A 16,625-nucleotide genomic window follows, 5' to 3' on the forward strand; every position below is an offset into this window, starting at 1 on the left:
CTTGGGGACAAGGCCCTTAAACCCGTGGAGGCTGACACTACTTTTAGGTGCCGTTAGTGTCAGGATTGGACTGAATTGTTAGACATCCAGTTGGGTGAAAAAGACACTACAATTTGTCATCAGAAATCATGAAACCGTTGTATACTTCCCTGTTCCTGCAGTCAGATACGGGCTCTTTAAAGACAAGACTATCCCATCTGCTGCAGTATGTAGCCTAGTGATTTGAGCATAGTAGGTGCTAAGTAAGAACAGTAAACTTTGCCCAAATGGAAGTGTTTTCTGTATTTAAGATTATGCCTTTGGATGCAACGTTTTCATCAAGTAAAAGCAGTAGAGTTTATTTTATGCTAGCGCAGTTTTCTTTTAAAAAGACTTATAAATTGAGTTTTGAAACCCATGGTTTGGGGGGGCTCTTAATGAATACTTTCTAATTTATTTATTTGTTTTTTTCTATAATCACAATTAATACAACCATCATCACATTAATTTACCCCACAGAAAAACCCTCTACCCATTAAGCATCACTCCCCATTTTCCTCCAGTCCACCCAGCATTAAGTAGCCCACAGTCTACTTTATGGATTTGTCTGTTCTGGACATTTAATATAATATAAATTAAATAATGCAATATGTGACTAGTGGTTTGTTGTTTTTTGTGGGTTTTTTTTTGCCAGATAACATTTCTATTTATTCATTGGTCATTTGATGGACATTTGTGCTGTTTTTACTTTCTGACTCTTGTGAGTAATGTCCAGTAGAAGGACTCCTGAAGGTCGAGTATCAAGACAAACAGTAACCATACTTCAGTTTTGTGGGAATGTCCTAATCTAGTTGGTCTGTGGGCCAGCTGCCTGTTTTTCCGGGAACGCAGCCATCCGTACCCATTCATTCTCAGATGGTCCCTGGCTGCTTTCATGCAGCAACTGCAGAATTGAATAGTTGCTACAGAGACTGTGGCGCACAGTCTGTCTCCCTGGCCTTGTCTGTTTTTGAAACTTTAACTTCCAGAGTATCCTTCATGTTTACTAACTATCCTTTTCTCTGTTTCTTGTTTTTTTGGGCAGGCAGAGAACATTTATAATGATGAAGATCCTGAAGGAAGCGTGGATCCAGAAGGACAAGGGTCCTAGATATGTCTGCACTTCTTGTGATTTTAGACTCCCCTTTTTTTCCCTCTCAACCCTGAGATTGATTTAACACTGGTTTTGAGACACAGACTTTGTTTGGCCATCCCTCTATGATAGGTACCATCAACAATGTTATTAGCCCCAACAGGGTGTTTTCTAACTATTAACTGGGGGACTTGATTCAGTAAAGCCACAGACTTATATTTAAATTTTCTTCAGGAATTTTCTAGTAACAAAGGTCTAAAGTAGTCACAGAGAGGGGAATATTGTGTGTGGTTATTTTTCTTCTTAGGCTATATCCCCAAGTTTTTCAGACTCCTTTAAGTAAAGCTAAAGTGAAGAAGGAGTAGAGCCAAGTGAGGTAGGTGTCTGAGCCATGAAGTATAAATACCACAAGATGTCATTTTTATTCAGGAAATGGGGGAGATTCGAGTCATATAAATTCCTATTCTAAAATTTTCACACCTGACTTTCCAGGATGCACATTTTCCTATGTAGACCAGTCTCCTCTGAGTTTCTTCAGTTAAGTCAAAACTATGTGTTCCTCTTTCCCCATATATTTTTGCTTGTTAGTGTATTTCTTGAGCTGTTTTCATATTTCTTTCCTTTCTGTGAAATGGTTTTTTTAAAAACTTGGGACCACCAAGTTGTAAAGATGTATGTTTTTACCTGACAGTTATACCACAGGTAGACTGTCCAGTTGAGTTGAGAAGAGTGAATTGATAGCTTGTATTTGTTTTTAAAATTAAATTAATCCTGGATAAGAGTTGCTTTTTTTTTTTTTTTAGGAGTTAGTCCTTGACCACTAGTTTGGTACCATCTCTATTTTGGGTGACCTGTTTCACCAGCAGGCCTGTTACTCTCCATGACTAACTGTGTAAGTGCTTATAATGGAATAAATTGCTTTTCTACGTAACCCCATGCCGATGGGTTTTATTTGGTATATAACATTCATCCAACACCAGTCTGGCTTCTCGAAGAGTTGTTCAGAGGACAGTTACTGTGTATGGTCTTTGACTGTCAAGAGCAGAATTAAATATAATAGACCCAGAGCTATAGAAAAGAGCTTCACTCCTTCCCAGGGAAAGTGCAAGACATGAAACCCTGAGCCGGAGGTACACGGATTAGTCTTTGATAACATAACATCTTTTTGAAGGCTGTCCCTAGAGAACTACATGGACTTTCAGGGCTGTCAAAGGCAATGTGGCAGAGAGCGTTTAAGGCAGACTTTAAATTTGGAAAAGGTGTTTGAACCTTTTCCCATAGAGAGGTTGAATCTCCCCAGTATGTTTTTCACTGGAGCCTGTACTTAGAGGTTAGAAATAATAGGCTCTTGAAAGCCTTTATCACCAAGTGCCATAACCAGAGAAAATGCCTGGTTCTTTGCCAGTCACTCAATTTAACGGAGTACATCACTGACCCAAAATCATTTTCATGAGGTACAGTCTTTGGGAAAATCTGAATATCCTTAAACCTTTAGGTTCAAATCTAGATTGGTTTCTTTTTTCCAAGTCAGTAGTTCTTTTAGAGTGTTGTGAAAATTATCTTGATACAGGAGTAAACTGTATGAGTCCACACAGACTTAAACTTTGTAAAAGGATTCATTTTAAAGTCTTAACACTCATGGCACAAAAGAATTCAAATTGTAAACCCATATCATGAAAATCGGCTGCCTTTTTGACCCTATCTGTACTCCAAAAAAAGGTTTTTGTTTTGGATCAACACAAGGCAAGGTACGTTCTTCACAACACTAAAGTGTGTCCACACATCCATCCTTTACTCTGTGCACGTGGGAGTTGCTGCCAGAGGACAGAAGGCCCATTTTTCCATTCCTAAGTGCATTGAGATTGGTACCAGCCGCCCATGAAATAGACTCCGCCTAAATCCTGACTGATGGTGTTCTGCCTCCAGCCAGCCTTCAAATCTTTTAAAACGGGTCAGCCAGTATTTGTAACTTTCCCAGGGTGAACTGCTTGCCAAGTCCTTGGCACTCCCTTCTCTGGAAAAAAGTATGTCCAAAGGGTGCTTAGTGATCCTTTGCTAAAAAGTTTGTTGTTGTTGTTTCTGGGTTACAGATTCGGCCATACGTTTCTAAACAGCCCCTGTGAAGTTGAGAAAAGAAAAAAGAATAAGTTCATACTTGGTGCAACTTGAAATAATACAGTGTAAAGTTCACAACGAACTTCTGAAGTTTAGTTAGTGCTGGCTAGGTTGGGGAGAGATTGCTAGAGTGTAATTTGCATATGATTAGGGGTGCATTTCTCCTCACCAAATGCCTATTTAGGTGCCTCCTATTTGCAAAATAGAATGAATGGTAACCTATGTGGTGGTGATGGGAGGGGCTAGCTAGAGATTTTCTCTGCCCGGGTTAACCTTACATGGGCATTAGAGGACCGGATTCTGTAGTTTCATTTCTTAAGACGAGTTGTTGCCCTTTCCCTATTGTACTTTTAATCTGATCCACAGAGGTGTTTAACGTATCATTTTCCTCAATTACAAGGTTTTCTAGTCTCCCCATCAATAAGCATTATCAGTCATGCCTGGATAAAACACAGTAAAAGAAAATGCTAGTAAGTTAGGAAAAGTATTGGTTATAATTGTTATTTGTGAGTTTGTATCCAAGACTTGCAAGATTAACTAGGAAATTAAGAATAAAATTTATGGGCATCCGTCTAGTATACAACTTGACCCAGACCTTTTTTATCCTTAGTTTCTTTATCCGAGACAATCTAGGACTTTATACAGAATATAAAAACATGAGTATATAAAGAAATCAATGGATAGGTGTATTGCTTGTTTCATATATTAAGCAATAATCCTGTCCCACAGGCTATAAACAACACCCACTTGAGCCTTTTTTATGACTTACAGATTAATTTAGCCTTTTGGCCTCCTTTGTCATAGTCTGAATTAGACAGCATAACTGTCTTCTCTGCTGTTCTCAGGAAGCTATTTATGAATAGCAGGTGGGGTAGGACAGGCCAAGGAAAGTAAGAATGCACAGAGCCCGGACGTGTCATCCTGTTACAGAATTCCTGGTGATAATTAGAGCATATTTTAAGTCCTGCTAGAAACTGAAACATTCCAAGTGACCCCTGAAGGCTTAAGCCAGGCAATGTGGAGGTACGCGTTATTCCTAACTGACTTGTCATTTGACACACTCTTTTAAGTTTTTCAAGGCATTAGTATTGTTAAGTTAGGAGCAGCAATAATGCAAACACCACTGTTGTACCCTCAAGGATCACCTTGAGACTGTGTCTCCGTTCCACCAGCCTGAGAAGTGGGGGCGTTAGCCTGTCCCAGGCTCTTGGGTAGCATAGCCCTTTAAAAAAGAGAGATCCATTTTCTGTTTGTCATGGATGAGTGCAATTTGGAAATAATCTCCCAAGTCATTTTTTTTGCTCTTCCCTGTTAAGTGAAATTTCCCCGGAGCCACATCTGCCCTCTCCACCATCCCCTCAGCCAGTGTTGGTTAAGACGCGAGTAGCAGCAAAAACTGACTTATAAGTGGAAAGCTCTTCAGCGAGGCTGATCCTTAGCTGCTCCATCTCTTTGTTCTTCTGTTGCTGGAGTTGCACCCCGCTCCTTAACTGCCTCTCTCGTTCTTCCATTTCCTCCAGCTGATCCTGCAGTGAGAAGGCCAAGAACATCTCTAATGAGCAGAACAGTAAAAAACATTGTTACAGTTGGTAAAGCAGTTTCTTACACAGGGTTTGACCTTCACACCAGTATTGAGGTTGAGAAACTGAGGTTCAAAGAGGTGTTTGGACAAAGCGATCCTGCTTTTGCCAATGGTGACCTGAAAAGGAGTCTTGTCTGTATCCGCAGATGACTGTTCAGTAGAATCCTGCAAAGGGTGGGAGGGTGCTCAGAGGGATTTTTGTTTGTGTTGCAGTCTTAAGTGTGGGGGAGGATTTTGGTCCTCTAGTTGGCGTGCTGAGAGTTTTACGGACCTCTGGCTCTGTGCAAGTTTGTTTCTGTTAGGATAATCAGTTCTATCATCCTGCAACTTAAACGACGTAACGTAAAAGAAGCCCAAGTCTTGGTACTTGGCTGGCTAAGTCTGGAACATGCGACTCTTGATCTCGGGGTTCTAAGTTCGAGCCCCATGTTGGGCATGGGGCTTAAAAAAAGAAAAGGAAAATAAATTCTTTGTAAGCAGTCATTAACTGCAATTCCGGGAGAGTTCAACTCCTAGAACTCCAGTTGTTTTACAGGAAAAACAGTAAATACAAGTTTTATATATATATTTTTAAGATTTTATTTATTAGAGAGTGAGAGAGAGCACAAGTGGGGGAGAGGGGTGGCAGAAGCAGAGGTAGAAGCAGACTCCCTGCTGAGCAGGGAGCCGGACGCGGGACTCGATCCCAGGACCCCGGCATCATGACCTGAACCGAAGGCAGAGGCTTAACCGACTGAACCACCCAAGCGCCCACAAGTTTTGTTTTCAAACCTCCTTGAAGTGCAAGATAGCTCTACCTGGTCCTTAACTGTAACATCCTATGCAAATAGGCGCTTTATTAGGATGTTGGCTATTGTAATTGTTAATTTCCTATATCCTGTACTCATTACACTAAAAGACTGAATTCATTCCAAAGTGCTAAGTTGGAAGATGAAGAAGCAATGCCCTGGAGGCACTCAGGAGCCTTAAGATAACTGTTTCCCATTCTGCCAAAACCAGACAGGATACGTTCTGTAAACTGTCTCTGCCTAGGATTAATGCCTGAGGAGTGAGGTAAGGAAGATGTCAGCAGATCTGTCTCTGGCATATTTGCTAGCTGGCGTGGATCCTTAGGAAGCATGAGGGAGATGGGAAGGGAAGGTTGAAGTTGGAAGTCCTATTTTAAAGGGGTAATGACCTCACCTCAGACTTTGAAGAATAATAAGACAGGAATCCAGTTTGGGTACACGCTGTTACTAGAAGGATCTAAATAATTGGTTCTCCGAGTCATCCTTGGTACACCTGTAGCACATCAGTCTGCAGGGTTTGATACTCTGGCTGAATCTCAGCTTCCAACAACCTTATCAAAAGGCCTTTTTTTAGTGCCTTACCCATACTTTGGCACCACGCAGAAGCAGCCTTACCATCTAAGCCTGTCTTCTGAAGGGAGGCATCTGCATACCTCTGTGTCCCAATTTCCCAAGCCTCCCTTAGATAGCCAGCAAACCTGTATTTTGCTTAGACATAAAAGTACACGCTTGGGAAGGCTGGTCTGTACCATCAGTGCTAAACTGGCAGGAACGATGTCACCGGAGGAAGTAAATATTGCTAGAGTGACGCATTATAGACAATCTCCAGTCTTAATGCTGTGTAGCACCAACCAGATTAACTTTCCAAAAACCGCTTCATCATCTCAGTCTTGCAAAGGCTTTCCACCACTTTAGTCTGCATTCAGACCCCCTCTAGTTTGACCCCTACCTCTAACTAGAACCTCCATTACTCTTTCATAGGAACACTTCGCTCTGGTCTGCACTGTGTGGTATGGAAGCCACTACAACCACATGTGGCTATCGAGTACTGGAAATACGGTCTGTCACCTAGACAGTCTCTGCTGTATTATATCACTATCTATCTTTTTTATTCATGTCTGACTCCCAATCAGATTGTAGGTCCCTGTGCAGCACCCTACACAATGCTTGGTGTGAAATATGTAGATAGTAAACACTAGTTCAGCATAAGCGACCTACTGATTTCAGCTAAAAACTTGGACAGCGTTCTCAGCAAATTCCTCGTACCACCTCCTGCACCAGTCACCAAATCCTACCCAAATTTCTTCATGTATCTTACATTATTTCTCCCTCATAAGTGGTCTTTCCAGGCTCTTTCCATTCATCCTGCACGCTGCCATTTTTAAGAGCGCGTACCTGTACGTGCCAGGCACCATGGCAAGCGCATCACAAATATTACCTGACTCCTTCCTTCCGCAGCCCTATGATGTGTATTATCACCAATACCAGTTTACATGTGAGGGACTGGAGTCACAGGTTAAGTAATTTGTCCAGAGTTTCCCAGTTGGAAGTGGTAGAGCCAAGCGCGCCTGGCTGACTCAGTGGGAAGAGCCACTCAAGTGGCTCTTGATCTCAGGGACGTGAGTTTGAGCCCCATGATGGATGTAGAGATTAAACAAAACTTATTAAGCAGTAGAGCCAGGATTTGCCACTGGCTTAGAGCTCATGCTTTACAACTGCTTCGCTGCCGTCCTGTCAGTGGTCCTAGACTTTTCCATGAAACCCTAGTAGGAGGCCATTTTGAAGTGCCCTTGCCACAGTTAGAAAGTAGCTCCTCACTTTTACCATTCTATGTAAGATTCTGTTTGGGGAAAAGGGTCTGTGGCTTTGGAGAAAACCTTTTTTGAAAACCACTGACTTAATAGATAAAACTCTTTACAGTCTGGTCCAGTCCACCTCTCCAGCCACTTCTCTCTACCGCTTACATTCCTTATGATTCAGCCACACTGAGCTCACTTCCCTTAACAATGTCTTTTTGTGGGGCACCCGGGGGCTCAGTCATTAAGCATCTGCCTTCAGCTCAGGTCATGATTCCGGGTTCCTGGGATCGAGCCCCATGTCAGGTTCCCTGCTCCACAGGGAAGTCGGCTTCTCCTTCTCCCTCTGCCTCTCCCCCTGCTTGTGCTCTCTCTCACTCTCTGTCAAATAACATATGTAAAAAACAAAACAAAACACTGTCTTTTTGTGTTTCCATGCTTTTGTGTAAGCTATTCCCTCTGCCTGGAATGCCTTTCCCTTGTCTACCCAATGAATTTATTCTTCAAGGCTCAGCTCTAACACCTTGTGGAAGTTGAATGTGAACTTGAGCTTGATTGCACAGGGTCAGAATCTCCTTCCATCACTCCTAGCCACATAGCCCTGAACAAATAACTTCTCTGTCTCATCTCTTTTCTCATTTTTCCAATGACCAATTCATACCTATCCCACAGACAGGTGAGGATTAAGTGAATTAATACGTGTAAAGAACTAAAAGTACATGCTAGCTATTAATCCTCATGAAATTTCCCCTGTATTTCCCCAGGCAGGGTAATTATATCTATTTTACTGGTACCATGCCTTCCTTATTCCTACAACTATTACAGTGTTTATCACATTGAAGAAAATTATTTCATCGATTCTAAGACTTTCACATTTTAACATCTCAGGTCAGGGTGCATTTTAAAATCAAGTGTCTTAGATTTTATGAAATATATTCATTTTATCTGGTTTCCATCCTGGACTATAAACTACTTGAGGTGATGGTGATGGAAGGCAAAGTTTACAATTGCAAGACCGAAGTGTACCCTTGAAAAGTAGTCAGATGCCCTAAGTGACCTTTGGCAAACAGTTTGGGAAGCTGTTTCAGAAAAATTTGCTCACTTAGCCCTTGATTCCCACTTTATGATACAGCGATAGGAGACATTTCCTCAAGAGTGTTTTTCATAGAATGATCTTTGGAAAGACGCACGGACCATCAGATCTGAAACAAATCCGGTACAGTGATGAAAATCACAGGGGGACAAATTCTACAACGCTCATTTTGTGTCAGGAAACTCCCCCAGAGGCGGCACCTGGGTGTCTCAGTCGGTTGGGTTGGGTGTCTGACTCTTGATTTTGGCTCAGGTCGTGATCTCAGAGTTGTGAGTTCGAGCCCCATGTCAGGCTCCACACTCAGAGCAGAGTCGGATTTTCCCTCTTCCTCTGCTCCTCCCCCTGCTCATGCTCTCTCTCTGTCTCTCAAGTAAATAAATCTTTAAAAAACAAAAAAGCTCTCCCAGAGGATTCCCTGTTGATGGCGCCACTGTCCCAGTTAGTTTCACCTTCTGTGACTTCTCACCTCCGCCCCCTTCAGTCAGTGGCCACGTTTATTTCGCATTTGTTCTCGAATTCCTCCCCTTCCTCACATTCCCGCTACCATTTTTTCCTCTTACCTATCATAGCTTCCTAATTAGTCCCCTAGCTTCTAGGTCTCCAGCCCATTTTGCACACTGCCACCAGTACTTTTTCTAAAAGTAGAGAGGCAGTCGTGTTACTGCCTTGAGTCAAACACCTTTACTGATGCAGCTGACTTCTGACTAAAACCCACGTTCCGTAGTCTGGATTTCAGAGTCCAGTATAATCTGCCCCAACCTACCTTTACGGTTCAAATCACCTTTCTGTTGTTCTTTTTCTTGTTTTTTAAGATTTTATTTATTTGAGACCTAGAGAGAGAGAGCGCGCGCGCATGAGCATTAGTGGAGGGAGGGGCAGAGGGAGAAGCAGACTCCCCACTGAGCAAGGAGCCTGATGCGGGGCTCAATCCTAGGACCCCAGAATCATGACCTGAGCCACCCTGGCACCCCACCTTTCAATTTTTCACCTCTCACATGCAGCCAGTTCACTACACATTTTGCATATGTTGTGTTAAATATATTAAAATTACCTTCACCTATTTATTTTTACTTTTTTAATGTGGCTACTAGAAAGTTTAAAATTCTGTATGTGGCTTGTGTATGTCTTTTGGACAGCACTGGTCTAGATCCTGCCTAAACTTCAAATAACACCCATTCTTCCTTGAAGTATTCCGTGACTTAACCAATGACTAGATTTCATTATCCTACAACACTCGTAGCTGCACCTCTCTCACATCACATGCTACTGTCTCCCCTGGGTTACAGCCATTGATGTCTGAGTACAAGCTGTTAAGGACAGTATTTATTCAAAAAACAAAATTAAACTCTTTCACTAGATTGTGAACCAATAAAAAAGCAGTGGGGGAGGGGACTGAGGGTAGCACACACACATTCACTGTTAGGGCCAAAAACCCCATTGCTTTCATAATACAAGCTACAGAAAGCTTGACAAAATCTTGAGAGAAGTAAATGCAGCCATTTTCAACAGTGGATTTGTTCCTTGAAGGATGTATCAGAATCTCTGGAAGGGCGTAAGCCTTTTTTTTTTTTTTTTTTTTAAAGATTTTATTTATTTAACACAGATAGAGACAGCCAGCGAGAGAGGGAACACAAGCAGGGGGAGTGGGAGAGGAAGAAGCAGGCTCCCAGCGGAGGAGCCTGATGTGGGGCTCGATCCCATAACGCCGGGATCACGCCCTGAGCTGAAGGTAGATGCTTAACGACTGTGCCACCCAGGCGCCCCGGAAGGGCGTAAGCTTTTTAAGTTTATCCAAAGGAATGTGTGCTTCAAAAGATGAAAATACTGCTCTGAAAGGCTCTCACAGTGGTCAGCAGTGCTTATGTCAGCATTTAACTGACCCGTGCTCTGAGCCGGAGTGGCAGGAATAAGTAAACCATACTCCTTTCTGAAAGCTCACAGTCTGTGGTGTTTTCACTTAGTATTTATATCCCATTCTGTCTCTAAAGAGAGTAGGGGGTGCCTGGGTGGCTCAGTCGGTGAAGCGTCTGCCTTCAGCTTGGGTCACGGTCCCGGGGTCCTGGGATTGAGTCTGGTGTTGGGCTCCCTGCTCAGTGGGGAGCCTACTTCTCCCTCTGCCTGCAGCTCCCCCTGCTTGTGCGCCCATGTCTCTGACTAGTAAATAAAATCTTAAAAAAAAAAAAAGATTAGAACTGGCTCACACTCAATCAGAAGTAACTCAAATACAAGCAAAATGGTGGCAATGCACAAAAAAAGAAAATGAGGAATAGAGCTTTATAGATTTCACCCGTTTTGTTTTTTAAGTAATCGCTACACCCAGGGTGGGACTCGAACTCACAACCTTGAGATCAAGAGTCGCGTGCCCTACTGAACAGAGCCAGTCAGGTGTCCCTCATCCCAGTTTTAAAACTGGGAAGCTTCAGGCGGAGATGGGACAGGTGGGACTTGAGGGTGAATACACAGGGAGGGAGAGAAGGAACATCCCGCCTGGCCTCCGCCCCTCTTGCTCTCTGCACCCAACCACGATTCACGCAGAATTGGAAAACGGTAGCGTGGGAAGTGCACTGAAACACTCAGGGCTGGTCAGACCAGGGTACAAAAGTCCCCAGCTCGCTGAGCCTGTTTGCTCCTTGAGGAAAGTGATAATACGTGATTTGGAGGATTGATGAGCGGCCCAAGCGACCACGCTGTCGGGGTGCTGCGTGCACGAGGGGTGCCCACGGCGCTCAGCCCCTAGCACAGGCCTGCCTGCGTGGGACGAAGAGTGGAGTCAGGAAGGGAGGTGACGCCCCAAGGAGTAAGCTGTGCTTCCTACACAGGAGAGGATCCTTGCAAGTGCCCGGGAGACGGCTGACTGCGGTCCCGCCTCCCTCCCCAGGGGCCTACCCGGTACTGCTGCACCTCCTCGTCTCGCTTCTGCCTCAGGAGCGTGAGCTGGTCCTCCAGGTTCCGGTGCTGCAGCTGCAGCCGCCGGGCCTCCGCCTGCAGGGGTCTCAGGGCCTCCTTCATCTCTTGGATCTCGGCCTGGGTTTTCTGCAGAGCTTTGGCCGCAGCCTCCTTCCTCTCCAGGAGGCGCAGCAGCTGAGGCTCGTACTCCGCCTCCAGGCCCTGGCGGCTCTCGGCCATGAGGTTCTCAAACTGGGCAGACAGCCGCCGGCTCTCCTGGAGAAAGTGCCCGTCCCTCTGGCTGGGAGGCGCTTCTAGTTGCTGCTGGAGCTGCTCCTTCTGCTTCTGGTAGGCCTCCCGGAGCTGGGCCAGTTCCTCCGAGAGCTGCGCCGCCCGGGCGCTCAGCACTTCCCGCAGCTCGGCAAACTGGGCCACGTCCTGCCGGCGGCACTCCAGCTGGTACTGGTAGGCCACACACTCCTTGGTCACCTTGAACAGCTTCTGCTTGACCAGCCGGGTCTCCTCCCGTAGCCCGTCCCTCTCCAGCTCCGCTTGGGCGTGCAGCTTGTAGGCAGCCTGGATGTCCTGATGGACCTGCTGCACCTCCTGGAGGGCTGGTTCCCGGAGCAACACCAGCTCGTGGATGAGCTGGTCCCGCTCCTCTTCCAGCTGGGCCACAGCCTGGACACACTGCTGGAAACGCTCCTCCAGCAGTTCCAGGTCCTCTATGCTCAGGCTCTCCGTGCTGGCACCAGGCCCGGCGCTGAGGCCCTGCTCGCCGCTAGGTTTCTCCTCGCTCGTGACGGTCTCTCCCCTGTCGCTGGTCTGCTCTGGGCTTGCGGTCTTTTCGGGCTTCGTGGGCTCTTCCACATAGAGGGTCTCCTCTGGCTTCACAGGCTCGTCCACGTCCAGCGCCTCGCCTGGCTGCCTGGTCTCCTCGATGTACAGTGTCTCCTCGGGCTTCTCCGTCTCTTCCACGCAGAATATCTCATCTATCTCGTCGAAGTCACCTGGGTCCCCCAGGTAGAGAATGTCCTCTAAGTTCAAGGTCCCCTTCAAAGACAGAGTCACTTCTGGGTCCAAAGTCCCTGCCTCATGCGGGGATTCAGAGTTCTCCTCTTCAAGAGGAGAACTGGCTTCTGCTTTTGTCTCCCTGCAAGAGAAATGACTTAAAGTGAGAGGACAGCCACAATCCCAGGATGGTTGGCCATGGGAGCCATTAGGGTTATATCCCATGCTCACATCTCAGAGGGCACTTGTCTGCTCCCTCCCCTCCAGCAGTCTAGCCCCGTGCACAGATGCGCCATGCCATGCTCAGGTCCCCTGACAACATCCCCATGATGTCAGTGCCTAGTTTCTGCTTACATATATACCTTTAAGGCCGGGAAACTCACACCTGAGCCACCGCTATTTGTTCCACTGTCATAAGAAAATTCTAGTGTTGAAGGAAAACCTTCTCTGAAATTTTTTTTAAAGATTTATTTTAGGTGCACCTGGCTGGGTCAGTTGGTTAGGCGTCTGCCTTCAGCTCAGGTCATGATCCCAGGGTTCTGGGATTGAGCCCCATGGCGGGCTCCGTGCCCAGCAGGGAGCCTGCTTCTCCCTCTCCCTCTGCCTGCTGCTCCCCCCTACTTGGCTCGCTCACTCTGTCAAATAAATGGATGGAATCTTTAAAAAAAAAGAGAGAGAGAAAGAGAGAGAGGTGTTGAGCAGCTTTGGAGAGCCCTCATTTTTCCAGGCCCCTGGCTTGGGGCACCTGCATTCCCCCATGGCGGGACACCTGGCTTCCGACTTGGCCTTCTTGCCTGCCCTGGGTGGTGGACTCGATGGGCCGGGAGGCTGGAGCCCGGCTGGGTTGACCCTCTGACCTGGCTGAGCTTCCCAGGCCCTCCCAGTGGGTTGGCAATTGGGCCAGGGGTTGGGCCAGGCACTGAGGTGTGGGGGATTCCCCCGTGCCCCCCGCCATATGACTTCTGCGGAGGAATGGCGCACTGTGGACCTCAGATTGGAGTAGGGCTGGTGCCCCAAGGCAGCCTGGAAACCTCTCAGCCCAAGGGCGGGTGGGCAAGCGGGGAGCCAGGGTGGAGAGCAACCCCTGTGCTGCCTCACCTGGGGCTGTGAAGCCGGACAAGGAGAAGCTGGAGCAAAACCCCGAGGAGTCCCAAGACATCAAAGCTCTGCAGAAAGACCTGGAACAATTTGCCAAGCTCCTGAAGCAGAAGAGGATCACCCTGGGATACACTCAGGCTGATGTGGGGCTCACCCTGGGGGTTCTCCTTAGGAAGGTGTTCAGCCAAACGAGCATCTGCTGTGTTTTTTTCTTTTTAAGATTTTATTTATTTATTTGACAGAGATAGAGACAGCCAGCGAGAGAGGGAACACAAGCAGGGGGAGTGGGAGAGGAAGAAGCAGGCTCCCAGCGGAAAAGCCCGATGTGGGGCTCGATCCCAGGACCGTGGGATCACGCCCTGAGCCGAAGGCAGACACTTAACCGCTGTGCCACCCAGGCGCCCCCGCATCTGCCGTTTTGAGGCCCTGCAGCTCAGTTTCGAGGACACGTGTAAGCTGCGGCCCCCGCTGCAGAAGCGGGTGGAGGAGGCTGACAACGAAAATCTACAGGAGATATGCAAAGCAGAGACCCTCGTGCAGGCCCGAAAGAGAAAGCAAACGAGTATCCAGTGAGAGGCCACCTGGAGAGCGTGTTCCTGCTGTTCCTGCGGTGCCCGAAGGCCGCCCTGCAGCCTATCAGCCACGCGGCCCAGCAGCTCGGCCTTGAGAAGGACATGGTCCGAGTGTGGTTCTGCCATCATCGGCAGAAGGGCAAACGGTCAAGCAGTGACTATTGCAACGAGATGATTTTGAGGCTGCTGGGTCCCCTTTCTCAGGGGCACCAGTATCCTTTCCTCTGGCACCAGGGCCCCATTTTGGTACCCCAGTCTATCAGGGCCCTCGCTTCACTACCCTGTACTCCTCGGTCCCTGTCCCTGAGGGTGAAGGCTTTCCCCCTCCGTGTCTGTCACCTCTCTAGGCTCTCCCATGCATTCAAACTGCGGTGCTGGCCCTTCCCAGGGTGGGGGCCAGAGGAAGGAGAAGAGCCGAGCTGGGAAAGAGAACCTGGGCTTTGTACCAGGGCTTTGGGATTAAGTTCTTCCTTCACTAAGAAAGGATTTGGGAACACAAAGGGCGCGGGGGCAGGGAGTTGGGGGGACTGGTTGGAGGGAAGGTAAAGTTCAAGGATGCTCTTGTTTTGAATCCCCACATCACGTTTTTAAATAAAGGAGCCTGGGACTCAGTAGGTTAAAAAAAAAAAAAAAAGATTATTTTAGAGAGAGAGAGAATGAAGATGGGGGAGGAACAGAGGAGGAGAGAGGAACAAGCAGACGCCCGCACCGAGCACAGAGCCCACCTCGGAGCTCAATCTCACAACCCTGAGATCACAACCTGAGCCGAAACCAAGAGTCAGACACTTGACTGACTGAGCCACCCAGGCGCCCCTTGTCTGCGATGTTTACCTAGGCTTGATTCCTCTTTCTAGAATCAGACAAACCTACCTATTTTCTCATGTAAGCTCTTTAGACACCTAAAGAAAACTAACATCTTTCGACTATTCCATGCATGCCAAAGTGTCCAGTGCTCTCCTCATTTGGGTCACTCCTTTTGGACTAGTTTCCAAATTGTCACTGTCCCTTGGGGATGGGTATTGGAAACAGTACCCAGGTGTGTTCTGAGCAGTGAATCTCTGGACACTACACTCCTATTGATAAAGGCTAATATTGCCAATATAGAACAGCTCTATCATATCGTTGACAAATGCTAAGTTTGACTAAAAACCTTGAGGCTTTCTCACACCAAAAAAAAAAAAAAGACTTTCTCACACCAAAAAAAAAAAAAAAAAAGACTTTTTCACACCAAGTGCTTTTAAGTCACATCTCTTGTTCCTGTAAAACTCCATTCATCTTGTTGGGGTGTCTAGGTGGCTCAACTGGTTAGGCATCTGACTCTTGATTTTTGGCTCCAGTCATGATCTAAGGGTTGTGGGATTGAGCCCCACGTCGGGCTCCGCTCTGGGCGTGGAGCCTGCTTGAGAGTCTCCCTCTCTCTCCCTCTGCCCCTTCCCATCTCCCCCTCCAAAACAGAACAGAACAGAGCAAAACTTCATTCATCTTGTTAGGATTGGCCCATCCTCTGGCCTGTCGAAGACTCTTGAATTCAGATACCGTGATTCTGCGGGGAAGCTCCTTAAGCCAGCTGCCAGTTGCCTGCTAGCTTAACCGGCTCCTGTTAAGGAATCTCCTCCCGTTTCTTTGGACTTCAGCCGGCTTTGATCCTTCCTGTTGCAAATACATCTTACCTACCTTGGACCTCTGAGCAATTCTTTGAAAATATAAACTACCATGGAAATAGTAACAATAAATTACACTTATAAAGGTCTTATTTGTGCCAGGCTCCGTGCTGAATGATTTACCTTTATCGACTCATTTAATCCTCATAACATTTTTGTGAGGTAGTTATATTTATTATCCCCATCTTACAGATAAGGAAACTGAGGTTAAAAGAGATTATGCAGGGGCGCCTGGGTGGTGCAGTTGTTAGGCGTCTGCCTTCGGCTCAGGGCGTGATCCCGGCGTTATGGGATCGGGCCCCACATCAGGCTCCTCCGCTATGAGCCTGCTTCTTCCTCTCCCACTCCTCCTGCTTGTGTTCCCTCTCTCGCTGGCTGTCTCTATCTCTGTCAAATAAATAAATAAAATCTTTTAAAAAAAAGAGAGAGATTATGCGGTTTGCTCAAGGGAACTCAGATACGCCATGGGCACCAGTTTTAAGACAGTCTAAATTTGAGTATAGTTTTCAAGAAAGCTACTTCAGATATAAAGTATAAATGAAAAGTCCCTGTATCGAAGAACGTATCTGTCTTGAAAAAGCCTACTTGTGGGGCGCCTGGGTGGCTCAGTTGGTTAAGTGTCATGATAAGGCTCAGGTCATGATCCTGGAGTCCCCGACTCGGGCCCTGCATCGGCTCCCTGCTCAGCGGGGAGTCTGCTTCTCCCTCTGCCCCTCACCCCGCTCATGCTCACTCTCTCAAATAAAATATATTTTTTTCTTTTTTTAAAAGCACATTTTAAAAAAAAGTAAAGGCCTACTCGTGTCCAGGTTTTAAGCTCTATATCTTAGCTCCAAGTTCCCACTACAGATTATTTTTATTCTAAGGTTTGATTTATTTATTTTGAGAGAGAGAGACAGAGCGTGCTCGAGC

The 16,625-nt window shown here is 46.6% G+C and overlaps 2 protein-coding genes and 1 pseudogene across 3 annotated transcripts in view; 2 read left to right on the forward strand and 1 right to left on the reverse strand.

Moving 5' to 3' along the window:
* Window positions 1–2,042, forward strand: part of RBBP4 (RB binding protein 4, chromatin remodeling factor) — a 21,248-nt gene extending 19,206 nt beyond the window's left edge. Inside the window, exon 12 of the mRNA XM_040619193.1 lies at window positions 1,064–2,042. Within this exon, the coding sequence (XP_040475127.1) occupies window positions 1,064–1,129 (66 nt within the window). The 3' untranslated portion in view covers window positions 1,130–2,042. The remainder of the gene's footprint in view (window positions 1–1,063) is intronic.
* On the reverse strand, window positions 1,863–12,815 carry SYNC (syncoilin, intermediate filament protein). 2 transcript variants are annotated; one of them, XM_008694458.2, is made up of 4 exons: window positions 11,372–12,815; window positions 4,628–4,752; window positions 4,372–4,448; window positions 1,863–3,228 (listed from the first exon to the last, which is right to left on the reverse strand). In XM_008694458.2, exons 1-4 carry the CDS (start codon window positions 12,605–12,607, stop codon window positions 3,218–3,220), a joined length of 1,449 nt encoding a protein of 482 aa, XP_008692680.2. In that variant the 5' UTR covers window positions 12,608–12,815; the 3' UTR covers window positions 1,863–3,217. The 2 variants fall into 2 exon arrangements, with proteins under 2 accessions (XP_008692680.2, XP_008692681.2); XM_008694459.2 differs by lacking the exon at window positions 4,372–4,448.
* Window positions 12,816–13,069: 254 nt separating this feature from the next.
* On the forward strand, window positions 13,070–14,706 carry LOC103666432 (annotated as a pseudogene).
* Window positions 14,707–16,625: the final 1,919 nt, after the last annotated feature.

This window comes from Ursus maritimus, unplaced genomic scaffold (genome assembly GCF_017311325.1).
Source record: "Ursus maritimus isolate PB19 unplaced genomic scaffold, ASM1731132v1 scaffold_32, whole genome shotgun sequence".
NCBI classification, from domain to species: Eukaryota; Metazoa; Chordata; class Mammalia; order Carnivora; family Ursidae; genus Ursus; species Ursus maritimus.

Bases quoted from the DNA above. Each gene is read 5' to 3' on its own strand.
- SYNC (XM_008694458.2), bottom strand. From the start codon at position 12,607: ATGGGATATAACCCTAATGGCTCCCATGGCCAACCATCCTGGGATTGT. The intron at 4,753-11,371 runs GTAGGCCCCTGG...TTCTCACTGCAG, and splicing joins AGGAGGTGCAGCAGTACCGG to GATCAGCTGGAGGAAATGGA. The intron at 4,449-4,627 runs GTCAGTTTTTGC...TCTTTTTTAAAG, and splicing joins GAAGAGCTTTCCACTTATAA to GGCTATGCTACCCAAGAGCC.